Below are 27,859 nucleotides of genomic sequence, written 5' to 3'. Positions count from 1 at the left end.
CTCTGCACACTTTGAAGTTTCTAATGATGTTAATCAATTTGATTTTCCAAAATTTGCAAGAGTAATTATTGATTTATATTAATAAATCCCAAATACATTTGCAGCCTGCGACACTGCCAGAATCCATAGGATGCAGTGTTGAAAACTTCAAAATGGTTCCCATTGCTTGGCAAATGAGAGGCTAGAAATGACCATTCAGGTAGAAAGGATTGACTACAGCAGTATACAGCGACTCTAATAGACTCTACCATATTAATACTGCCCCACATTATTACTCCGTTTCTTACAAAATTTGTAGATAACTATAATTATTGCTTCTTAAGACACCAGCTGTGCAGCAGTAAACCAAGGAGGTAGTTTTTGTCCGTAGATCTATTGAATTCATCTTAACTAGTAGAGAGGTGAAGAGAGAAAAAGATAGGAGGTAGGTAAGATAGAATGAGTTTGAATGAGCAACCAAAATTATAATAGATCAATTTATTGATAAAAGTATGAAAACAACAACTAGTAGGTTTCTAAAAGCAAGACCGAAAAAGCCTTGAATTTTCCAAATCTTATGCAATTTTTTTTTTCAATTCTTCAGTCAAGAAGTTTAAAATCATCATCATTAATTGAGAACAAAATTGATCAAAGAGTAAAAAATAATGACAGTGATAAAAATATAGTGGAAATCCGTTTTGACGATGATTACAATTGAGAGAATAGAGAACTTCTTATTACACTGTAATTTTAGGTAAGCACCATGTAAAAATATATACAAGAATGTACAAAATAAGAAGAACATAGAGAAAACAGGTAAAAACAACAACTGGGCATTAGCTATCTACATTTTATACAGAGGAGACTGGCTTCATCAGATCTTGCTTAAGGACAACGGCAACTTCATTCCTAATCTTACAGCCATGTCAGATACGCTTTTCAGACAAAATAAAAAAGAAACGGGTCAGTTCTAAGTGGCAGGACAATTTTTTAAAAGTTGCCCTTAATGGGTCAGCAATAAATGCATGAAGTATGAACGTTCGAACGTTCCCTAAATTTCTCCGATAATATATTTGATTTTGGGGAAAGTTATGAATATTTTTCTTTCAAACTTTTAAATACTTTGGATAAAATTGTAATAATACTATCGAGAAAATTGGATGAAAAGTATTTACGAGATTCATTAAAAATTCGAATTTTATCAAATGCAATATGGCGATCTCTGAGGGCGCATGAGGCGTTCTTTCTTGGCATAGCAGATTACAGCACTACTGTGGTTGCTATAATCCATAGAGTTGATGTACACCACGATCTCTTCCACCTTGGTCCCATCAGTGATGCGCAAGAGGCAACTAGTATACATTTTATCATCACTAGTTAGTGCGACCCAAATATCAAATTCGCTGTACTTCTATTTCTTCCAGAAAAATTAAAGAGAAAAAAAATTTCCCATAAATTCATTATAGAGATTAGGCCCATCTATCTAACAAGGATGTGATTTAAGAATGAGGTAAAATGTGGCCGTTGCCCGAAAAGTTGGAAAAAAAATTAAACATCAGATTTATACCTCCTAAATAAATAAATATGAAACAAATTCAAGTATGAGATATAAATGAAGACACGATGATAAATTAATAAAATGCGTGCAATATTAGTCTACTAAAAATTAAAAAAGAAAATATTTCTAAAAAAATTGAAAATAAATTATCAATTTTTTCCCATTTGGATAAAGGTACGTTTCGTTTCTTGATTGAGCAATTTATGGATAGAAGGCGAGGGGGAAAAAATTTGGTAACAACTGAATTCAAGGGGAAATTCCATGGGGCAAAAATCGCTAACGCTCTCCATCTTTAGCCTTCCTCATTGACTCTCATAGACAGCTATGGGAATAAATCTATTTAAAAGTAGATGCCAAAATTCTACAAATAGAAAAAAGTTACGGAATTTCTCTTAAAATATTGTTAAGGTTGCATACACTTTCGGAGAAAATATTTTTTGCTGAGTCGAAAATCAATTCATGAGCTGATAGAAATCGCTTCAGATAAGTTGGTAGTTGTTTACTTTCCGTTTACAAGCGACTGTGTTGCAATTGTCCAATTGCCATCGAGGACTAACCGCAGGCAACGCCGCTGCCGTGCACAGAAACTTGAAACAGTCTACTGCGCTTCACAGTCAAAAGTAAGCAACTGCCAAATTTTCTGACAAGTGCTATAGTATGATCTTCAAGGAAGATCTCAGATAATTTTAAAGAAATATTCGCTGCGGATCATTTATTTCTTACTGTCACTTTGAGCACTTAACAGGTGAGTGTCTATTTCTTGGTCAATATTGAACAGACTTGAAAAGTTACCTATTTTAATTTAGTTCTGATTAACTATCAATAATTTCATGGTAAACCCATGAAATACTCCACATCCACAGTGCAATAATGAAGAAGGTGAAGAAAAATCATAGCGTTTTTGATTTGGTGCCATTGAAATGGGGTCATACAGCTTATTCTCACATTTAATTAATTGTAAGTTAGAATCACTTTCAGTTTCAATTCAAGAAAAGTGACGTCAGAAATAATGTTAAAGAGGAACCTATCAATTTTGAGGACAGGTTTGACAAAAAAGTAGAGTTATTGGCCTTATTGCCTCCGAGTTTAGCTTACAAAGTTAGGCTTCGATTAATGAGCATAATCGATTAAAATCGTGATGCATATATTAGTGAGACAAGAGGAAAATAGTTAAATTCTAATGGAGAAAATCCACAGAACGCTCCTGCAGAAAGAGCTGACCTGAAATCTGGATGGACAAAATGAGAGTGTCATTGGACTAATATTAACATTACAGGGTTTGGGATTCCGTTGATAAGCTCCACTTGTAAAATTGAGCAGAGATTCATTAAAATGATGTATTTCCTTCGCTGTGGAGGAAAGTGAAAAACTGTTGATTATAAGTTGATCATCCAAAAATAACAAAGAAAAAAGAAAGAAAAAAAGCCGAGTACAAAAATAAAGAGCTTCAGAGAGATTGATATTTCACACATACTTGCAGATTGGAGGCCTGCTCATTATACGAATAAATAAAAAAAATTAACTCTACTGGTCAAATGAAAAAGGTGGTACTTCCTCAGAGGAACTCCTAGAGAAATGTTAAAGTAATTATTTAAGTACTAGAAAGAGGTGTCAAAAAATTATTCTGAGTTTGAGAAGTTCTGTCCATAGAGGCTGCAAAAATTTGATACAACTGTCCTGCAGTGCGTTGACAAAATGAGAGCATTTGATGACTAAGTGCACAACTCCTTTAACGATGTTTTAAATCTTGGCTATTTTTGTTTTTTTGAAGGTAAACCAACCCACAATTTCTATGGGAATTTTTTGTGAATCTTCTTGGCTTATTCTGGAAGTCACACAAAATTGCGAGGGACAGTTTTGATTAGTTTTTCTTGCAGGAAGTGAAACATAGTTGGAAATTTTTAATCGTTGCAATTGAGATGCACACTTTTTGCATTTAGCTATCAATATTTCATTTTGTTGACTCCAAAATTGAGGCAAAACCTTACAGAAGTATTTTAAATAGAAGTATTGAAAATCGATCCCGGGCCATCGCACATAGTTCATTAGCATCGTCAAGATGAGGGCCACAGAACCTTTCTTGTTGGGAATACCACTTTAAGTGCAAAAAAAATTGAGAAGCCAGCATTGAGTTAAGTTAGTCTGAAATTAAGAGCTCTGATTAAAATTTGTTCAATAAAAAACTTTGATCTTGAAAATTATTTTTTGAATTTGCGACAAACTTGTATTCCCTCCACTACATGGTTCACTTTTCTAATCATAGTAGTGATGTAAAACTTCAAGGATGCAGCTCTGAAAAGATTTTGGACAAGAGCATGCTTGCAAGTAAAATTTCATTCCAATTCAAATTAAAAAGTTTTCCCCTCGTTAAAGGACAATTTCCAACAAGACTTAAACCTGTCTTCAAATTACAGCATGTGCATTTCACAACCTTCATGAAACATAAGATTTGTACTCTAGATACAAAACTATCAGAGCAGACAGACATTCATTGACTACCAGTTCATATACACACTAACATTAAAAACAGTCTTGAACAGTTAAGCAGTTAATGGTTCACAACATATAAATAATTAATATCCAAAACTATATACACAGAAAACTAATGCAGCGCCATTGACGCAAATTAATATTTACAAAACAAATTAAAATAGTAGACAACAGCAGAAAATCCATCTGCACAAAAATTCTTATTTAACAATAAACTTTTAGGAGTACACAGATATTCCATAAGTTTTTCTGCAGACAGTAAAATCGGCATTCCAAAAAAAATTTGGTGAGCCAAATTGATTTTTATTTCAAAGAGGAGAGAACAGGATTAGCTTCACTAGTAGCCCAAGAGTAGAGATCTGCATATTCATCTCATTGAAAGAGGTTGAATTGACCTAAATTCCATTAATATGACCTTCACTTTACGTTTTTAAAATTCAAGGAGTTCAGGATTAGTGGTTAATTTGTTGGTAGAAAACTATTTCGATGAAAATGAAACCTTTTTCTTTTTCCTGTGGACCTTTGTTCTAGAATCCTTTGATTCTGAGCAAGATGCTTAGACTGTCAAAAAGTTTCCCAACCAAAATACTAAGAGATGCCTGGCCACTGTCACGCTAAAAGGAGACTAGAGGTACATGCATGTATTTGTAATAAAATTAATTTCCAGAAAACCTTTAATGTTTGGTGGTTGTAAGGATATTAGACTAATGATAAAATTATTTTACTGGGGAAAATAGTAGCTTTGGTAGCAAGTTAAATTGAAATGATTTTTTTATAATGTTTTGAAATTTTGATTTACTTTTTTATTATCTTAATCATTGCAATTATTAATTGAGACTTTTCATCAAGCAAGAAAAACATTTAGTCTTAGTTGAAGACTTAAGAAAAAAAAAGGGGGAAAACCCCCAATTGACGGTAAATTAACTTTAAATCCTAAAACATCCTGCATTTTAAATTAGGATTGATGTGTGGCTAACAATTTGAATTACTGGAGGTCAGTGCTCTGATTTCAGCAACTTTCCACAACCAATTCAGTGATAAAAAAAGAAGAAAAAAAAATACATCTGCTAGAATCTGATGTCCAAAATAAATGATAAAATACACTGAAAGATTTCATACAATTACATGAAAAGTAATGAATAAAAAACAAAAACAAAATGATAATGGCGCATGAACACAGTATGAAGACATAAAAATAACACAAAAATCAAAACTAAAATTTATAAGCCAAGAAAGAAACACAAACCATGAAAAAATAGAAGGGTGAAATAGGTTGTATACTGAAAGTAAATATGTTGTTACCCATGTACCGTTGGATAGAGAAGTATAGAGACTTGGACATTCCAAAGCCCTCTCTCATGATGAAAGTAGAAATCAGCGCTTTTTTAAAAATTTCCCGATTTTTTAAAAAATTTGTGCCTTCTTTTCTAGGACAATCTGCTAGATGAAATTTTTGAAAAAATACATATTTGAATATGTGAAGTTAGGAAAAAATATTGACTTGCGATCATATACATTGTCTTGAATATAATCAGAATTGATGATAACTTGATTATTTAAAAGAAAAAAAATGATTATTTGAATGAATAAATTGATTATTTTAGAGAAAAAACTGATTATTTGAGTGATTAAATTAATTATCAAACGCAATAAATTGATAATTTGAGAAAAAAAAAACTGATTATTTGAATGTATACATTGATTATCGGATGGAATAAATCGATTAATGGAACATAGATTCTATTTGAGCTTTCTTACTTCTCATTTCATGGCAGTACGTTTTTTTATATCAGTAAATATTCCCTGTGTTTTGGAGTTTTTTTCACATTATCACAACATCTTGAGAAGCAGCCCTTAAGACTACTTATCCTATCTCTTTTTCCGACTATTTTTTTTTCCACATATTTTAATGTTTGATCATGGTTTTTCATTAATTTGCTCGAAGCTTGATTACACAAATTCATAACTTAAAAGCAAGGATTAATCTGAAAATTTCTTATTGTACTATACTTACAGAACAGGGGCAAGTATGTACAGCATTTACAAAATTATAAAATTATAATATTGATACACATTTGATTTCAATTCAGCACAAAATTGACTAGGTTAAAATGCTTGACATTAAGCAAGCAAAAAGTTTTAGATCTTAAAATTTAAATGCATTTTTTTAATGACAAGGAAACATTAATCTCCTCTTAAGGAACCTGAGATTAAATCAAAATATGTAAGATTCTTCATGAATGAGCAATTGTATAAATTATTTTAATAACTACATAATTAATTTGCTTCATCAGAAATATTGATAATTGAGTAATGAATTGATCGACAGAAAATGACGTAACTGATTTAGAAATCTAAGTTGAGTCTACACCAAAAGTAAACAAACATGAAAATTTCGAACAAATGTTGCTACACTTCAAACTTTCAGCAACAAAAAAACCAAGTTAATTACTCAAAGAAGCACACTTCAGCTGTTTTTTACTAAAGTGTTTATGTTGTAAAGCTTAAAATACAGCTGAGAGTATACAAACGTGAAATACTACATTCGAATAATCGAATCTTACAGTTGATTTTTTCGTTTGCATACATTTAGCATTATTTTAGGGTTTGCAAATTGGATTTTTTTGGGGAGAAAGAGCTGAAATGTGCCTCTAAACGTGATTGATTCTATTTTCGACACAACTTCAAAGCAAAACCAATATTTTAGAAAAACTTGTTCAATATCTGAATGTTTGCTTACTCTTACTACAGATTCACCTTGAAATGAGACGCTGATTTGCGTGTAAGAGGGAAATCTTTAAAACTAAAGAGACTGTAAAATCATACAACTGAGGCCAAATGTTTGGACATGGGTCTGCATTACAGAGGAACTCAAAGGAAGATAATCACAGAATATTTCAGAAAAATATGATTCAGACAATTACTTGAGATTCAACATTGATTCACTGATGAATTGATCATTAACTTCTAAAAATTTCTGTAATGACAATTCACACTTAGAATTTGAAACTCTTCACTTGATTTACATCCAAACGACTGATCAGAAGGATATATATATAATAATCAAACTGAAAAGATGGATCATATTAGGCGAAAGACAATATTTAGTAAAAAATAGCACAGAAAACTAAGGGCTAAACAGGATTACCCTGCTGCCGGATACAATCTGAACAAGTAGTATGCAATCGTATTCAATGAATCATTTTTAGAGTTTTTTTTAGTGTTTGTAGTTTGAACAGTTCTGTGGATTGATGTAAAAATGAAAGATAAAAGTTGGGAGCCGGAATTTATCGATTAAAAAAGAAGCTAGCTTCAAAATCATTAAAAAAATAAGTAACATTTCTATGACTTGAACATACTTGTAAAATCACAATAAAAAATAGTATGTATTTCACACGATGCAAAAATTTGTATAGGAGTTCTGAATTTGTGAGCAATGATCATGAAAAAACAAAGTTCAAATTTGAAAATGATAAACATGTCAAAAAATGTTTTCACTGTTGTAGGGTCGTCTCTTTGAATGACCTTCATTTCTTTTTCCCCACATTTATAGACAGTGAAAAGCATACACATTAATTCAGAAATATAACAACTGCTCTTCTCACCAAGTGCTCACCCAGTGAAATTTGAACAACATGTAAACTGAAAATAATAACAGAAAAATATACAAAAATGTACATACGTATACTTCTGTGTTGTGTATACAACTAATAAAAACATCAGAGTTAAAATATGAACAAGAGATTCATTGCAGAAAGCTAAAATAAAAATAATCATTATGAAATAAAACAGAATAAAAAAATCGAAACTATAAAAACCCTCTAACAAGGATTACATGATTCTCGTTCATAGAACTTTTTCGTCTCCAAAACTGGGTCATTTCAAAAAGAAAAAAAAGGGAACTGTTCCATTGTAACCAACATGCTATGGAAATATTTGGTCACTTAGTTAGTACAAATAACTAAGTTGATAGCTGATCGACACAGCTACTTTACTTTGTAACTTGCTTTTTAAAACTTATGAGCGCATTTATTTGCATGTATAAAGTATACATTGGTTATCTTTACACCACAAAAACGTAGAGTGGTTCTTTAAATTTTTTAACAGTAACTGTCGCTGACTTTGGGGTACACTCCTAGATGCATTTTTCAATTGGTTTATTCTTGAACCAAAAAATAATGTTACTATTGCCCAGTAATTTAGCCAATGAGAACACAATAATCGTGTCGACCAGGCTGTCAAGGATTCATCATACATGACTGGTGCAGAGTGGACCATTACGCAAGGTACAAATGTAAGCATTCTGGAATATCTTCTTCTATGTAATCAACTCCATACCAAGATTTTATCATTTTTATCATTGGTTACAAAAAATTTGAATTTCCTACTCGCAAGAGAAGCAAGAGTCTACTTGAATCAAATTGTACACTTCAACAGCAGTGTTCCTCTCTCCCCTTAAGTTGTTTAGTGTGCAATTTAACTCCGGTGGGTTATGGTTTGTTGCATGAGCAGGGAGTTTGATTGTATGCATGTTAAAATGTTAATATTTCAGTTAGAAGTTACTTCCAATAATTTTCCTTTCACAAATCTTGATCTATGAGACCTTTTTATGAGTAAACATACATCATGTTGCTTAAATCCGCACATTGTCTGGTGGTCCACTGATCACACATATTCGGTATCTGCAAGAAGCCTGAAAGAGTGAAGCTAGTACTGAACGATCATGACCAAATATTTCTGCTTGGAAGGGATCCTACTTGAAGTCATTCTGGCAGAAGAATGAACATTGATCGGATCATTAGGTAAGAAAAAGACGAAAAAAGACTATTGGAGTAGGGTCGTTCATATCTCAAGGACAACTAAAATCTTTGAACTTTATCAGGAAAAACATAAAATAAATAAAAGAGCTTTTGCTAGAGAACTGTACAAGGTTAAGTTAAATTTGAGCAAAACAGATGAGCATCAAATAAAAAATCAAGATCGATTAATTTGCTGGTGAAGCCTGAGATGCACTGAACATGGCAATTATAAAACCAATTTCAACTCACACGGTAAGTGAGACTTTCTAAGTTGATACGGAATTCTTTTCCCTGTTTAACTTGATGCTCTCTCCGACGGTGACATACCTCGGCTCAGGATTCAGGAGTAATTTTGTTCCAGCATCAGGCATCGTTTGCATATCGGGAGGACCTAAACCGATTCGACAGTACAGCTGTGAGGGGTTTGGTATGTTGAAGGCTTTGACGTAACTGCTGACAGTAGGGTTTTCAAAGTGATTGGGAACATATGGGTTCTCGATAATCGTTGGAGCAGGCTGAGGTGCAGATGAAGGTCCTGATATAGGGGCGATCGAAACGTAGCCACCTCCAACTTTGCAATATGTCAGATCTCTATCTGATGAGTTTCCTTTAGATGTGGAGCCCTCACCAACATCTTTCTTATCCGAGTAATTCTGGAAAAAGAAAATAATAATTACAGAAATGGCAGAAAATTAATTGAAAAAATAGTTATTATGAGTTGCACTGAGTGAATGTTGGTGATATTTTACACGTATCTTTACATCAGTAATGATGTTATTATAATCTATTAGAGGGTTGCAAAAGAGTTTTAGTTTAACCTCTATTACCATTTCAATGATAACATACATTTCAAATAGGATTGATTGACAAGAGAAAAAAATAAAATGATTAATTACTGACCATTCGGGAAGATGGGTGTACCTCCAACAACACCCTTTTATTATGTATTTACATACTTATTTTTCTCACCATAAACATTATGGGATTTCAAAATTTTGGGATCTAAATTGAAAAAATAGCCTTTAGCTTGATCAATTGATCCAAATAGTTTGTTTGGGAAACCATTTCAAAAGTTCAAATTCGTTATTTCGTACTATGTGCGTTTTACATACGCCCCTCCTCTGACATCACTCTCAATCCTCAATGAAAAGGGAAATAATTTAACTTCTTGATCATAACTTGATAAATCTTTTATGGTCAAGCCTCCTTATGCCGACTCAAGGGGAGCCAAGGAATTCTTCTTAACATCTGAGATTTTGTTACATACCAATTTGATAAGGACTGTAAATTAAATAAAACAAGGCTGCACCAGGAAGCTTAGCAATTAACACACTGAACAAACTTCAGATCTTCAAAATTAGAAAACTCCTCGACTAACACACATCATTTCATAAAACTTTGCCAAGTAAAAAATACTTAAGGACAAACCTCGTTCGATTTCGGTACGGATTTAGTTGAGCTGTGATTGTTATCACTGTTAGAAATAGTAGGACTGTCCCCTTGAAAGACTGTTTCGTGCTTGCTTTCTGAGTCCTCTGCAGCATCATCATTTTCAGAGCCAATTTCCTTCTTCTGGAGGAGTAGCTGGAAGCAAAAACGAAAAGAAGCATTGATTTTTAAAACTCTTGGAAAATAATTAGTGTATTTTCCGAAGAAAATAATTAGTGTATTTTCCGAAGAAAATACACTATTGCATTCTCCCATGATGTCGGACCCAGACCCGAGACCTTGTGAAGAGCACCGATCACGGGTCGTAGATCACGAAAATATATGCCATTCAAATTCATGTGTATATATATATGTATGTATGTATATATGTATGTAACTAACTAACTAACTATATATGTATGTATGTATTTCTGCCTTTTTAAGATTTTTCGATTTTTGAGTAATTATATCTTTCTTACATTGAAAGATATTTTGACCAATTTTTTTGCATTTAGTAGAGACTCATTAGAACTACTATTCTGCGAAAAAAAATTGAAATTTGAGGCGATAGATTTTGAGGGGTGGGGCTCGAAAGGGGGGGGAGGTTAAATCTTATCCACTCGATACCTCGAGCGAAAATAAATATTTTGAGCTGAAATTTTTATGGGTGGTAGTTCTCCTCTAGGACTGGTTTGGTATTGAATTTGAGCTAAATCGGCTGAGCCATTTAAAAATGGCGAGCTTTGAAAGTTTTAGGCGGGAGGTGCGCGGCATGAGGGGAGCCGGCCGGAGCAGGGCCGCACAGTGGGTCGGGGGAGAAAGTTTTTGGACAAGCTGATCGTCGCACAGTGGGTCAGGGGGAAGAAGTTTTTGGACAAAATTTTCGTCGCACAGTGGGTCAGAGGGAGGAAGTTTTTAGACAAAATTTTCGTCGCACAGTGGGTCAGGGGGAGGAAGTTTTTGGACAAAATTTTCGTCGTACAGTGGGTCAGGGGGAAGAAGTTTTTGAAGAAGCTTTTCGTCCCTCAGTGGTTCAGGAGAAGGAAGATTTTGGACAAACTGCGCGTCGCACAGTGGGTTAGGTGAAGAAAGTTTTTGGAAGAAAACTATCGATCACACAATGACTTACTGACGTACGATTTTATGACTACAAAAATCCCACTTCGGGAAATACACTTCCTTCCCGCGGTGGATGCGCGGGACACTTAAAAAGAGGAGAAACTAGATGTGCAGACGACACTGAAAAGACGTGCGCAAAGGGCGCGTCCTGGGGGGGCTTGGGGGGGCGAGGCCCCCCCAAAAACCGGCGTGGAGCGAAGCGGAGCGCCGGTTTTTTATTTCACAAATGGCCAGATATGATCCGAATCAGCCTAACCACATCAGATGTTACCTAATTTTCTTTTATATTTTTCTTATTTTTTAAACAGAACTTGAACAGAAACAGAAGACTGATTCTAAAAAATTTCTGATCATATTCTGATATTTTAGATTAAGTTCACCTGAAGTTTAAAGACTTGTCTAAAAAATGGAAGTCAAGGGCAAGAACTTGGACAAATACGTCCAAAACTATCTCCTATCAACCACACAAGTTAACTAGTCTATGCACGGTTGTAACAGGATGGCCCAGATGAGTAAGCGCGAATGAAATGAGGCAGATGATCTGCCTTTTATTTTGTATCAGTGTATCTTCTGTCATTGTTTCTTGCTACTAAAAATGAAATTCAAAGTTCAAAACAACTCTTAATAAACTTTATAATTTATAGGAGGCATTTTAGCCGTACGAGTACAAGTTTAACTCAGACTGACATTGAATGGACAAAAATTGCGAATTTTTGGACACTACCAAAAGGTAAAAAAAAAATTTTCATACAGCTTTCAGATTGGATTGACGGAAAACTTGGGTGGGGGTGTGTGAATGTTCTGTTGTTACTTATGAAATTTACCTCTTCATCAGCACAAGATTCTGCTTTCGCCGCGTGCTCATCTTTTCTTGAATGTCCCGACCAGTTCTGCATTGGTAAGGAACACTCATGCTGCTCCTTGTTCTTGTCCTGGATTTAAAGTAGGAAAAAAAATTCAGAATGATCAAACGTACGATCTGATTTCAGTGAAAAGGTGATGTGCCATCATATAAATTTTCCACTAAAAATCAGTGCGATTAATGGCGTCTTAACATCCCTTGCCACTAAATTCAATTATAGGAATATCGATTACGAAACCTCCAAACCACATATTTGCAACATTGCAAACTTCCTGTCATACTTTATTTTTCAAATGGACAATTTCTCAACGTCAGTTCTTGAAACCGCCATAAATTTTCTTCTCTGTGCAAGGCAAAGTCTGAAAACTTCAAGGAATGATGATGTGTTCTCTTTTAAACAGTAAAATAGGAGAGGAGAGTTTTAAACATGACAAAAGAGATAAATGGTTTGACAGTCACACCTTCAATAAGTTGGTATCTGAAACAGAGGCTTGATTCTGAATGATACAAGTATCAAGAGTTATACTTCACAGTCCTACTTATCTATTTTCAGCTGGGTAGGTTTTACACTAGTAGGAATGAAAACAGAGGCAGCTTGGACTTAATGTCAATATAGAAGGTAAAAGTGCTTACATCACAGATGGCATTCAGACTAGGTGGCAGTTTCACATCAAAATCTTTCATTTTTGCACAGCGGTACCAACTCCTGAAATAGAACCAAAAAAAAAGAAAAATTAGGACTAAAAATTGAGTTCTAAGATAAGTCTAAAGGCAACTCTCCCCTTCAGGAGTAAAGGTCACTTTGGCTTCATCAATCTTATTAGGAAAACACACAATTTTCAAGGCCGTTGCTGATAATTGACATTCCTTTTTAACTGTACCTGTTCCGTTCATCTTCTCACACACGAAGAGAAGGAATCCTTTGAGCTGAAATCTGAGGTATTCTTTGTAAATGCTTCACACTTAGGTTGAAATGGTTTGTACAGTAACATTTGATGACAAAAGATAAATTTACTGTCTCTTAAGTTTGCAAATTCAGAGAGGGCTAAAGACAACAGGAATATTTTCACAAATTCGAAACCAGTCCGATAAAATTCAATGAAAGTGAAAGTTAAAAATGAAAACTAGGTTTTCTTGTGTGCAATGATAAATAATTTTCTTGTGAAATTATTAATTTTAAAGGCCATTTATAAATACATTACATTAAATAGTGGCATTTTCAACCCCTTCGTAACACTTTAGTGGCATAGATGTCTGTCCTTTCACACATAAAACCAAAAAGGCATAGAATGGTTCTCCTTGACCCTGCTCCCCCCCCCCCCCCCTTGAGTGTTACATATTTTATGAGCAACTCTTGGTAGCATGAGTTTGAACTTACGTTTTTCCAGCCCAGACGGCGCAGCCAGCAAAAATTGTGAAGAAGAAGATGTAAATCAGACCCAACATGAATGGAGACATTCCTGCGACATAAAAATATAAATAAAGGTTAGCAGAGCTGAAAAATTATTTAATGCCATGTTCATCAGGAGAGATGAATTTCAAGAGGAATCTTGATTCTTGAGATGAAAATTTAAGATGTGGCTTTTGCATTCTTTCTTTTTCCAAGAGCACTTAAACGTCACATTCCTTGTACATAATTCCAGCTGGAGCCTAATTGAAATAAAAATGTCATTCGGAAAATTGGTTTGTTGGCATTGGCTAAAAAAGTAGAGGAATAAAGATAGAAAAAATTACCTGATACTATGCATGCAACGGTACCAGGTGAGGACCATGGTCCAATGTACGTCATATTGCCATCAGTATTGACTGCTCGCACTCTGACTTCTTTCGTTTTTGTTTTGCCGTTGGGACAGCTCACCAGGGTTTCTGTTCTGTTAGCTGTAAACAAAATTTTAAACCTTAAATCAAGTAGCTATTGGCAAAAAAGAACTGAGGATCGTAAATAGTTTTTTTCATATATAAGAACAAAAAAAGAAAAAAAAATCATAAAACAGGAACACGATTTGATTATTTCTTTTAATAAAGCAGATGTGCAGGCCAAAATCACCAATGATCACGCATTACCATGCTAAGTGCAAAATCCTCTGAACAAGGTTTACAATATGTTATATATAAGTCAAGCAACTATTAAAAGACATCTAATGTACTTTTTGCACTCCCTTAAAAAAGATTCCGCTCATCACAAGCTCGATTCTTGCAGTGGGGGCACAAATAAGGAGAGACACTTGGATTGCATTTAGCCGAGGCCAACCAATGCAACTGAAGTGTTTTAATCAAGCATCTTCAATTTCATCTAATAAAATGTCTACAGTAGCAAACAGCTATGGTTTTTCTACAAAAAAAATTAATAATTTTGAAGAAAGAGTTCATGTAAATTTTATACCTAACTACAAATATAATTAGTATTTTTTTAAAGAAAAGAGGAAGTTGCACAATTTTGAAAATATTTTAATCAAGCAAGTTACTTTCGGCCTGTTGCAATCCAATTCTATACGCAAAAAACCTCAGAGAAAATGAAACACTTGTAATAATTTCATAAAAAAACTAGCGAATACAAACCTTGGCGGATGATGAAAGTTGAATTTCTTCTGTCATCATCACTGATTTCAATATCGTAAAAATCGAGATTGCCTCCCTTGAGAGCCGGAGGTAACCAGGAAACAAGGGCTTGGGTGCTGTTGGTGAACCTTACGATTGGTTGCTGTATCTCTCCAGGCGCTGTTAAGAAAAGAACAAATGTGTTGAAAAATTAAATGCAGGTATTTCCTAAAAATTAAGAGAGCTTGTTGGCATGTCAAAAGCAGAGCTGATTAATACGAAAAATTCAATTTTCCCAGAAATATTTGAAAGTATATACACTTGAAAGCAATTTTGAGTAACAACGTCATGTGGGCGAGAGGACTTCTATTATTTAACTATTAAAACCACCGCTTGGTTACTTTGTTCACCAGAGAATTGTCAGTTAAGCTGATCTCTTTTGACCTGCATTAGACAGAGAACTTAGGGCCCTAAATTCTTTCAAGCCTTTGTGTCGTTTATAAGTGAAGCTGTTTCTTAATTGATACTCAACTCCTTAATCAACTCCTAGCAAATACTACTTCCATACAATATTATAGGACTCATGATTTCTGTAAATAGGTCTAGCTATCCTACGACTTTGATGATAAGAAGAGCTCTGGCTGGAGAAAATTTGTTGCTATATTGATAATAGCAATGAATAAAGAGAAGTAAGGAAATCAAGCAGTTTAAAATTTTCTAAAAAATATCAACTCTTTAATATTAAAATAAAACTTTGTATCGGGACATGTTTCAGTCGTTAACCGGCTGGCCATTATTAGTATGTTTCCTCCCTCTCTTCATATATTATAAGTGTGAAAAAATATTCTGACCAGTCTCATGGTTTAAAAAAAGAAATAAACAATGTAAAAGAAGATAAACATACAAAAATATTGACTTACTTCCAATATTTGTTTTGAACTTCAAGCTGGCGGATGGTTTTGAGCAAGATTTGGTACAAGCACTAACAGTCACAGAGTAAACTTTATGACTTTTTAAGTTGATGAGGAGTGCCTCAGTTTCATTCAAAGACGTGTTGTACGTTAAGGAACTATAATTAATTTCATAATAGCTAATGACCCCATTGTGCGATTCAGGAGGAGGAGGGTCCCAAGATATGTGTGCTGTTGTATTTGTGACTGTCCCTAGTCGCAAGTTCATCGGAGGCTTCTCAGGAGCTGAAAAATGAGACAAATATAATTATGTAGCAATGACATGATCCCAGTTATGATCATGGAAGAACAGAGATACAAGATATAATTTCACGGAGTGAGATATCTTTTTGCTGAAAAGTGAAACATCCATTTTCCACAATTTTTCAGGAGCTGCGTATGCAACCTGCAATAATTATCCTAAAATTTGATAAGAAACTTCAAAATTTGACTGGTAAAATTTCTTATTTGGAACTTCAAAATGAAAAGTTTACTGTTTCTACGTTTCATGGCGTACTGAGTCAATTGCTGTTTAAAAAAATTTAATTAAAGTTCATTGTGAAATTTGATTAAATAAAGTTTCATGAAATTCTGCATCTCAATGGGAAGAAACAGGACACTTGTTCGGATAAAGACTAAGTACAGTAATGATATGCTGAAGTACTCACAAGCTATATTTTCATCCTACTCAAACATTGATAGCCATGTTGGCAAAATAAATAATTCTCGAACATATTAAAAAAAAAAAAAAATAATGAAAATTTTAATTCTTCTAAGCTCTTATTTAGATTCACCTTCCCAAATTGAGCGTATTAAGAAGCAATGATGACAAGTAGATTTTAATGTTACCTGCTTCCAGAGTGGTTTCATAGATCGGATCACTCAGCGCACCAGTTTCACTAATTGTGAGAACTGCAACAGATATTCTGTACGTTCTATATGGTCTTAAATTGTGAATAGTTGCTGATGACTGATCTCCTACAGTTGTATTTTGTTGCGGTTCTGAAAAAAGAGAAAACAATTAGAAATTTTTTTTGCAAATGTTCAGGAGTTACATCAAAAAATGCTAGGAATGAATGTATCATCTTGGACTTAACATTACAGAAGCAGCTTGTATTATAAAGCAACATTTGCACACATGCACGTAGTGTGGAATTAAAAAATTTGTGATTGGAAAAAAGACAAATGAAATGATTCACTTCGCACTAAAAATTCACTACTTGTATGCTCCTAGAGAGAACATTTAACTAAATGCAGGGTTACAAATTTTTTCAAACATTAAGAGTATTTAATTGGGAGTTACACATTTTTTTCAAATGCAAGGACTGAGGGAGCAAATAAAAAATCTGTTAACATATGGACTACATTTGGCAATAAGGAACTACCATATCTGCATGCATAAAATATCCTATCCGCTTAGGGAAACTGATGGCACTAACGTTGTTTCTACGATGCGCCAGAAATAGCAAAGTTCAAGAAGTATTTTTCAATTGAAAACTTGCAATTTGTGGAAATAAAGTTGCACATTTTTTTTGTTACTTTGCGAAGATATACTCGCTTGGGTTACCAAAATTTGAGAGATTTCACTCAATTTTTTCCTGACAGTAAAACTACCTTCCGATTGGTATTAAATAAAAACTTTTTCTCGATTTCTTCCGAATTTTTCACCAGTAATTTCAACAAAAATTAGCATTAATAAAGTCGCAATAATGTTGTAGAAAATCGCAATGTACAGCAATTTTTGCTTTTAACAATATTGCGATTAATTGCTATCCATAAAATGGCGATAATGCATTGACTGAAATCACAGCTCATCATGATGGGGGTACTTAGTTTTCATTGGGAAGAAGAAACTTTAAAGGTAATTGCTTGTGATGCAGCTAACAAGCAAATAGTGCTGGAACAAAATTAAGTTTGACAAATTTTAGTGTAAGTACCTGTGCATTCTGGATTCTGCAAGTTGATGATGGGACAATAGAAAATGCGGAACCCTTGCAAAACACCGATTCTGCCAGAACAATCTAATTTCCAACCTAATTCTATGGAGGTTGAGCCAACTTTTTGTACCCAGACATCATTCATTTTGCCGATAACTAGAGGAGAAACATAAGTTCAGACAATCATTAAAAAACTCAAGTGATCACAACATGAAATTATTACTTTTATAAATAAATAATACTGAATAATAATTTTATAAAACTACAGTATTTTATTAAACTAAAATCAAGTTGAAGCCAATGTTTTGAAAAATTTCTTCAAGAATAATTTTTACCTAGTAGCTGTCACAGAGTTGCATGGTTGTGAAAAGCATTATATACCAGAAAAAATATTACTACAACATACTCTTGGCGACCAGCGGGTTGCCAAACAGTCAAGTTTCAACAACAGTCCAACTGGACCGCTGGGCAACCTGTGAGGCAGTTCGCTAAGATTAACAATGAGTTTCATGTAAAAAATCAATCCTTACCTTTATTATGTATGATTGTACATTTAGCCCACACCATACCACTGCTTCCATCTTTGGAATTTGCAGAAATGGCAAACTGGTAATTTTTCGTGATGTCAGGCACTGTGACATTTTTGATGAATGTATTCTGATCCACAAAAATCCATTGTAGAATTCCCTGAAAAGAGGACCGGAGACATAATTTAAACATTGAATTAGGAGGGGGAAAAACCTTCAATCTGCTCAAAAATAAAGAAAATACAATTTTCAAAATTCTCTTCCTTTCGAAGCCAAAAAAAAAAAAATATTTTGGTATGGCGGTTAGGCAGATACATTGTATTAAGCGACTGATTTCAAGTTGATGAATGAAAATCTGAATCTAGACAAATAATTTCTTATGACATGAATATTTATTACATGGAATTGCTGAAAGAAAACTAACCTCGCACTGGTAAGGTCTCTCTCTTTCGTTATCGCACCAAAAGATTGTGTAATTGTCCACCAAGTGATGTCTGTTAGATGCTTTCCATGACAACTCGTAGATGCCTTGATCATATGCGACCTTGGTAAATGATACAGGTTCTGAAGGCACTAAAATTAAAGTTAAAGAAGATTAGAACAAGCAGAAAACAAACAAAATTCCATCGGAGAATGGTTCTCCTAAAATACCTGAGACCCCTCATTTGACTAAGGAATTTGATTGTTATATTAAATTGTATACTGTCTCGAGTCCAACTCCTGTTTTCAAAAAATTTAAGTTTCTATACAATGATGAAGAATTAGAATAATGTTACTGATATACTTGATTACAAATTTATGATTAGGATGTTTTCATTTCTTTGCCTAATGTAGAAAGAGGAGAAATGTAGAATCACTCCTGTTCGTGTTGTTGAAGCAACCCCTCATAGTAATAGGCTACATCAAATAAAAAACCAGCTACAGCAGTCTTTGCTTTGTAGTTATTTTGTAAATCTACAACAGAATAAGTTCTTAAAACTTGGGATACTTACTGAATAATTTGTTGGGAACAAAGACTTTGGAGCTATCGACAGAACGTCCTTTCCTGTTGGAGGCGATGATTGTGAATTCATGAGCATTGTTGCTGATCCTATCAAACTTGGCAAAGGCTTTGGTCACATACGTTGGCAGTATATTTCTGAGGGAAAAAAACGGATATAGATGAGAATAGAATGCAAATTGGGACAATAACTTCAAGCGTGTTTTACTTTTTTAAACGAATACAAAAAATCTTGATTTCTTAAAATTTCGGAGAATATTCTCCTTTCATTCAAAAATACTCATGGAAAATTCCATAGCAATATTCTGGCTGGTTTTCTTTTTGAGAATTAAAACTTAATCAAGTTTTTCAAAATGTTGCGACCAAGCTACACATTATTCAACTTTAGCCATTGATATGCAACTAAAACGAGTTAAGTTTTTGCATTTTCAGCTGAGGGGAGCAAATTAATCTTTGAATATGCCAAACCCACTGAGCGCTTCATGTGGGATTAATAGAAATTATTGGGGATTACAGCTTTTGGTTGTGAATGAACCTGATAAGATTTACATGGGGACATAACAAGTTTACTTGATCAATAGTATTATTTTATGAGCTAATGATCAGACCTCAGCTACAAAATAAATTAATTTATAATTCATCCGAAATTACCTTGGGATTCCCGCTTCTTTCACTTCAATTACTTTGTACTCAAAATCATCTCCGTTTTTACTGTAATCAGGAATTTGCTGCCAGTACACATAGACATCCCTATCATGGTGTGGATGATCACGAGGAACAATTTCAAAAGTGCCAACATCTGTTTTGGGTGGTGAGGATGGAACTGAAAGAAAAACACAAAGCAATTAGGATTCAAAATAATAGTCAAAAAATGGCAGACTTGAGGAATCATAAATACCTAAACTGAAAAGATTAATAAGTTCATGATATAAAATCTAAAGAACAGTTCCAATAGATTTTAAACCTTATCATTGACAGGCTAGATTCTGCATGCGCTCTACTGACAATGGAAAGCAAAGAAATCAAAGCGCACTCTGTTAAATATGGCTTAAGTTGTAGTTCAGATCCTCCTTGACAGACAGATCTACAAATGAGAATACTTCTAAATGCAGATTGTAGAGTAATGGTGAAAATACTACAGAAAAGATTCAATTTTGCTGAGTACAGATACTGCATTCATAGTAATGAAAGGATTAAGGTGGTACTGAGCATCAACGATACCCAAAAAAATTTTGATGCTTCTGATCACCTTTTGGTCTTACCAAGCGACTGAAAAAGATAAGCATACGTGATGAAAAAACCATTGTAAAAAGCTGAAAAATTATTTTCGCACATATTTTTGAAAACTAACCATCAGGCAGGGTTTTAACAGTGACGCTAGCTGGCTCGGACCACAGAGAATCACCTTCCACTTTGGCAGATTTCATGAAAACCCTTATATCATAGTGCGTGTTGGCATACTTTAAGTTCGTGAGATGAAACGTATAGTTAACATTTCTCAAACCTAGGGAGCTTGTGTCAGCCGTCTGAAACAAACAAAGTTAAAAATTAAGAGATGCACAAGAGCAGCCAAGTTTTATAAAAGCCAGTAATTCGAGGGATTAAAACTTCAGAACTGAACAGAAACTGGAGGATGTCTTTGAAAGTAGGGCAAAAGAGAGTACAGGAGACAAAATTATAAATGAATTCCAAAGAATGTTTGAGAAAGCTCAGAACCAAGAAACTGTGAAAAGCAAACAAACGGACAACCACCAATCCACCAAGAGTCGTATTAAGTTCTCACCCAGTTAAATCATCGATAGATATTAGTTTGATAACGAACAATCAATACCTTTAAGACCTCTAGTTCATTCTTTTCACTGTTTTTGTATTGGAGCCTTTTAATTGTAATACTGAAAGATAATAATGGTACCTAATAAAACATTCCAACAGGGTTTGAGACTTACACATTTACTAAAAAACAAAAAAAAGGAGAAAAAAACACAGTATTACAAAGCACAACACTTAATTAGTAAAAAAAAAAAAAAAAAAAAAAAAAAAAAAAAAACCCATTCGAATATTTCAAGTGGATATTTCAAGTGGTATAAATATATGTTATAGAATTTGAAAAACTGAGACATTTTGTTTACTTACATGCCATGGGTCACGTGATTCCCATCGAGGTTGATACTCCACTTTTTGAATCAACCCTGGAGGGAATGTTTCTAGAGGGAATAGTACCTGCCAGTGCAGTAGAATGCTATTTGAAGTTTTGTTTAAAACACTAAGTTTCGGTTTATCAGGAAGGACTGAAAAAAAATCAGGGAAAAAAGACAAGAATTTGTTATTATAAGCTTGTAAAATTGGTGACAGCAACAAAAATTTTATGAACCACACTTAATGGCTTCCTACTTTCAGATCTTTAGAGGCCATAAAAATACTTTCATAAAATATGTAACGCTGAAAATCAAATTTTATTATCATCTCCGCCTAGTATCGCACCCGTGACGCAGGTCTTCACCCCCTAAAAGAATTACCTTACGCTTTGTTTTTCAATCTATCTTTCTTAATTTAGAGTTCCGTGATGAATTGCGGATTAAAAGCTGCTACCTTATATTGAATTTTATTCTTAGATTATGAAAAAGTCGACTCGACGTCCCCATTCTAGCTTTACACAATACAACCCTGAACACCGTGTTATGTATCTTACAGGCAGCCCTCGAGCCGCTTCTTATTTATCCTTACGTAATGATGGCAATAAAGGTGGCTCCACATCTCCATTGCAGTATTTTAAATCTCCGATTATGTTTGATTATACTTTTTCTAATGAAAACTAAACAGAATATTTCTTTGTAATTTTCTGTGAATATTTGTATTTTTTATTCATTTATTTTTTCCTGTTTCTGTGAGGAAATGTCAAGAAAAACTGTTGGTTCATTGCCCTTAGGGAAAAAATCAAATATAAGAAAAGGTTTGCAACATCACGAGAAGAAATACAAATTTTCCGGTTTCTGGCATCAATGAAGGGCTCAAACTTCTGGTGACTGCACAACGGAATTTGCAACAACTTTTTTTGCAGTGGCTTTGTATTCACAAGAAATCGAAAAAGAAACTTTACTCACCTCGTTCATAGCTGTTGAAAACGAGATATTGAGTGTGTTTCCCAAAAGAATTGATTCCTGTTATGGTTATATTGTAGTTTTCGATGGCCTGCCTGTACATTGGTTCGGTGGAATGGCTCCAGGTACAACTGTTTTCTCTTCTTGTGGTTTCGGGGCATTTGTAGTAAGGATTCCTGGTAAGGAGCAAGATATAAAATGATTAATAGCAAACCTTAGAAAAGGAATAAAATTAAATCCTATGACAGCACCGTGCACCACATTAAAATTCCTGATCTACCTATTCCGACATTTGCTTTTGGTAGAAAAGAGAAATTTCACGATAGGATTATAGATTCTTAAAATTTTACTCAGACCAATTCTTCCTCAGTGAAAACTTGCTAATGATTATACACTAAAATTTACACCTTCAAGCTCATTTATTTTCTTTAACAACAGTACAATATGACTAAAAATGTATGATAACTACCAAAAATTGAGACGCACGGATTGTGCAGGCTAGTTTGACCATTAAAATTCACTGTCTATGGAGCATAAAGAGGCAGGTATAAACAAATTCATTTCAAACCTTTTTCCGACTTCGTAAAGAACTATTTGGTATTCTGTTTTGATGAAATTCTGCGGTGGTGTCCATGAGCATGTTAGGTTTTGCCAATTGTAGGATATGCAGGAAATATTTGTGACAAGATATTTTCCAGGACGAACTGAAAAAGAGAGAAAACAGTGATAAAAACTCAACTTCGTTGATGATTTTTAAAAGACCGAGATAAACATGGAAAAGTTTCTTGTTATCAATTCTGTCATGCGTTTCTGATTCCGGTTGATCATCACCATGTGGTGCAGCACCTTCAACGTTAAAGGTTTTCCAGATGCCAGGTAGCTTTGGATGGGTGTTGACATGGAGATCCGTAAAGGTAACGTATAACCGCAGTCCAGCGGCTTTGTTTCATGGAACACAGTACCGCTATAGTACGGTCCCACGTTACCTCTGCGGATCTTCAAGTGAACGTTCATCCACAGCTACATGGTATCCAGAGGACCTATAACATTAAAGGTTCAGAACCCAACATGCTCCCAAAATGGGTTAAGTTCGGACTTACGGAACATTGGGTAGAGCGGAAATAATAACGCAGAACCGAAAATTACCGGTATTGTGTCATAAAACGTAGGACCGCAATTCGTTCGTCCTACGTTTCCGTAACTCGGTAGGTCGTACTCCCGCACCAATGCAGGCCGAAGGAACTGTACTGTGTCTTTGCACAGGACTTTTCAATCATTTTTCCGACTAAATTTACCTTCATAACCACAAAAATTAGCATTTCTAGCCAGAAAAACACCACAAATCAAGGCCACCGGCGGAAACATAACGCTTTTTTCGCAATTGTCCCCTTTGAACCCCAATCATTATTCACCTTGGTACATAAAAAATCACTGAGCCACATCGCCCTGGTAAAAATTGGCGATACGAGCTGCGTTTCAAAATACCGTAGGAGTTCTTACAGCCGACTAAAGAAGGCTATTGAAAATCATATAGCTGGCGGTAGAAAGCGGAGCAAATCATACAGCCGGGCTATACGAAGCTATAAAACAGCTATATTTTTTTTTCATCAATTAAAATGAGATGGTCCATACAGAGTGTGTGCAAACATTTCAAAATCATGAGTTGAAAAACGCTGACTCCACGAAATTAAATATTAGAGCCTAACACAAAGCGGAGCGGCGACGCATTGGTGCCTACAAACCTAACAGGGATACTTCACGCATTGCACAATGCGTGAAGTATCCCTGTTAGGTTTGTAGGCGCCAGTGCGTCGCCGCGCAATGCGTGAAGTATCCCTGTTAGGTTGTAGGTTGTTGTTCCAGTGTCCATGTTCAAACGTTCATGAATTCTCTCTGAGCCGATGGGTCTTGAGAGGTGAGGGGGGTGGGTGGTGGGGGGTACTTACATCCGACGGAGACCCTGTTCAAGCAGATGCCGACGCCCTGGGGGAACTGAGCGCGGTCCTCGTGGCGGAAGCGGCAGGAGTAGATGCTGTCGGAGGGCTTGGGGGCCGGGTCCAGGAGCTCGATGGCCGACTCGTTGAGGATGCGCACCAGCTCGCCGGGCACCTCCGTCTCGTTGCGCACGAAGTAGAGCGACGAGGCGTTCTTGTCCTGCACCTCCACGTGGTTCACGTTCAGCTCGCACCGGATCCGCAGCTCCTGCCCTTCCTCCAGGATGATGTCCCCGCGAGGGATCGTCACTGAAAAACACAAAAAATCCACGATCAAAATCACACTTCCCAAACTATACACGTGAAAGGCTTGGAGGACAGGGCCCATAAGTGCAGTTTTTGTTACTTCGAGAAATTCGTGTCTGAGGTTTTGAAAATACATATACATGGATCCTTAAGACGGAAAGAAAGTTCAAACAGACATTTTGATGCTTAAAAATTGGGATTTGGGAGAAAATTTTTCACAGAATACGCATTAGGACTAGATTTAATTGAAATCATAATAACTCAATTTTTTCAAAAACTGCACTTATGCACCTTGTCATCCAAGCCCCTCATTTATTTATTTCTTTTTGCACTTCAAAAATGGGTCTCCTAAATCTATGGGTAGGTCACGAAGCACTGGGAATGCTACACGTACAATAGATTCACCCCCTGCAAACCGTTTCAGGGTGCATTTTTTTTTCTTTTTCAGTCTTGGCGGGAAGTTAAGGCTACACTTTCCTATTATTATTATTATTATTTTTTTTTTTTTTTTTTTTTTTTTGGGCTTCAAGACCATTGTCCTACCAGCGCTTTTTCAGTCTTGATGGGAAGTTAAGGCTAAACTTTCCGCCAAGACTGAGAATTTGTAGCGCGGTATATTTTATTCTGCATTTAAATTTAGTTTATCGTTAAAAGTTTTTCGAGAATATCTGATACTAGATAAAAAAAATTCGCCTTTAGCTACGTCCGCTGCAATTGTTGTTGCGAATATGTTGTTCGTGCTGATCTTCCCTCATTACATATTAGAATATCTGAAGGCGCTTTATGGGCGAATTTAGAGCACCCTATTGCAGAACAATAGAAGTGATCGCTCAATCTCTACTTCGTTCGTTTTCCAACAGATAGCGCTACTTGCGCACATAAAACGCCTTCAGAGAGTCGAGTATGTAATGCTCTACAATCAGCACGCGCAACATATTCATAACAACAATTGCCGCAGACGCAATTGAAGGCGAATTGCTTTCGCACATAAGACGCCTTCACGGAGTCAAGTATGTAATGAACTGACATCAACACGCACAACATATTCGTAATAACAATTGCCGCAGACGCAATTGAAGGCGAATTGCTTTCGCACATAAAACGCCTTCACGGAGTCAAGTATGTAATGATCTAAAATCAGCACGCACAACATATTCATTACAACAATTGCCGCAGACGCAATTGAAGGCGAATTGCTTTCGCACATAAGACGCCTTCACGGAGTCAAGTATGTAATGAGCTGAAATCAGCACGCACAACATATTCGTAACAACAATTGCTGTAGACGCAGCAGAAGGTGAATTGTTCAGTTAAAAAGAAGAGCATCGAAGAGTCTGCACGCAACGAAGGGAGGGTATTCAGTCAACATGAATCGAACGAAAAATAAGAAAGTGAATCGATCGATGTGAAACGATTCACACCGGATTCAATGTACAAATGAATAAAGGACTGGATCGAAATCAGTAGAAATTTTGCATTTACTATCAAAATTTCAAAATGCAATATCTTGAAAATTGGATCAGCCAAGATTTTGTGTCAGTTCATTCACAGTAAAAATAAATCAAGACATGATTCAAAACTAAACCAAAGGCATTGATAAGCGTTGATGATGCTCAAAGAATGATAAGTTTCGTCCTGGGTTCTTGGCGTGCAATTAAACTGACGTGCGATACATCGCAGGGAGTAAGTGACAAATCTGGGCAGATTTTGAATATTTAGCCAAAAAAAGGACTGTATTGCTCCTACGGAGGAGCCCAAAGAAACATTCTCGACCAAAAAAATTGCACAGTTCAGGGAAATGATGAATCAGAATTCTTCCCGGAGAAAAAAACGTTGCATTCGATGTAATAACATTGACCTCTGAATCGAATGCAACGATTTTTTCAAAGAAGAATCCTGCTTTCATTTATCTAAATTTTGCAAATGTCTCAGATGAGAACGATTCTTTAGGCTCAGGCGCAGGGGCTGTCGTCCTTTTTTGGACTCTAAAGTCAAAATCTGCAGAGATTTTCAACTTAATCGATGCGATACATCACACGCCAGGTCAACTCAACTGAGAACCCGGCGCACGGTGGATCAAGTCAATCAAAGAGGTCGGACATGAAATTTCTGACTAAAACTACAAATTTCGATGTTTATTTCGTCACATTTTACATTTAAAGAGGAGATCCTACAAGAAAATTTCACGAGGAAACCAATGGAGTCCCTTTTAGAACCTCCAAGTTTTGTATAAACGGAGTTGTAAGCGTTTAAAGTTTCCAAATTTTGTCCAATTTTGTTCGACCTATCCTATCGACTTGACCCACTGAACGGCGCGAATCACTTTATTAATCAAGGATCCCTGAAGAAATCATAAATATACGATTCGAGCGCCAAGGTATGATGTGCGATGGCTCCCGCGGTCAGTGTTCGGACGTCTCGTAAGATTTTTTACGCGTTTGATTTTTGAATTGATTAAAATTTCAACAACGCCGGTCGACGGAATAGAGTCCTTGAACTCCGGTCAAGCGACGTAGATTTGAGGCAGCTCATACTCTGTTGTGTTAAGGAACAACGCCGTATGAACATTCCAGAGTTGCCAAATTACCTTCGATAAAATGTTTATTTATGAGGAAAATTATGAATTTTTTTCCTTGAAATTTTCAGGGACTTCAGATCAAAATACAAAGAATATTCTCTGAAAAATTGGAAGAGAAATATTCATAAGTTTACCAAGAAATTCGTGTTTAATCAAAGGAAATTTGGCAACGCCTGAAGGTTCATACGCCGTTTTTCCTTAGCAGCTCACTATTGAATTACGTTTCCGTTCAATAAATCATGATCAAGCTTCATGAATGTATGAGAAGATCGCAAGACGCTCGAAGAAAGCTAAGGTCGCAACTATTGTCGCCCGTATGGTTATTTCTTCAGGGTGACAAGTTCTTGGAAAATCATGGAGATGTGGAAAAGTCCGGGGATTCTGTTCAGCCCTGAAAAGTTGGGGAAAAGTCGGGGAATTTTGCAGCGGAGTCTTAAAATGATACCTTTTTACCGCAACATTTGATTTTGAACCTTTTTCGGTAAAGTTCCGCGAACATTCGTCCTAAGCAAGAACGCCGTAAATCCATCAAGATTTTCCCTCGTTTTTTGGAACTTAACACTTGATAAAATAAAAACTGTTTTACTCATGCACCTCAAATTCAAATTTTCAGGTTAATTCTTGACAGCATTTGCGAAAGAATTCTGTAAAAACACAAGTTTTTCTGCTATGATACATTATTTCCAAAAAATGTAAAATGGCGTTTTTGCGTTTCTCGGCAGAATACAGCTGGGTCTTTTGTGTATAACAGCCCCA

At 35.3% G+C, this 27,859-nt stretch overlaps 1 protein-coding gene and 1 long non-coding RNA gene across 2 annotated transcripts in view; both read right to left on the bottom strand.

The window, feature by feature from the left end:
* The window catches only part of LOC140224119 (uncharacterized), a 643,754-nt gene that overhangs the window by 582,115 nt on the left and 33,780 nt on the right, over nucleotides 1–27,859 (bottom strand). The gene's annotated exons all lie outside the window — the stretch shown is intronic.
* dome (cytokine receptor domeless) lies at nucleotides 463–24,622 on the bottom strand. Its single transcript, XM_019054968.2, has 19 exons — nucleotides 24,232–24,622; nucleotides 22,854–22,989; nucleotides 22,289–22,461; nucleotides 21,321–21,475; nucleotides 20,539–20,713; nucleotides 19,839–20,010; nucleotides 19,180–19,325; nucleotides 18,612–18,760; nucleotides 18,191–18,347; nucleotides 17,661–17,816; nucleotides 16,573–16,725; nucleotides 15,694–15,969; nucleotides 14,795–14,953; nucleotides 13,970–14,113; nucleotides 13,614–13,695; nucleotides 12,869–12,941; nucleotides 12,198–12,305; nucleotides 10,255–10,410; nucleotides 463–9,479 (listed from the first exon to the last, which is right to left on the bottom strand). The coding sequence occupies exons 1-19, from the start codon at nucleotides 24,605–24,607 to the stop codon at nucleotides 9,093–9,095; spliced, it is 3,333 nt and encodes a 1,110-aa protein (XP_018910513.2). The 5' UTR covers nucleotides 24,608–24,622; the 3' UTR covers nucleotides 463–9,092.

This window comes from Bemisia tabaci, chromosome 2 (assembly GCF_918797505.1).
Source record: "Bemisia tabaci chromosome 2, PGI_BMITA_v3".
NCBI lineage: Eukaryota > Metazoa > Arthropoda > Insecta > Hemiptera > Aleyrodidae > Bemisia > Bemisia tabaci.
Note: the sequence above shows the minus strand (reverse complement) of the source record. Positions and strands in the feature narration are given on the sequence as shown.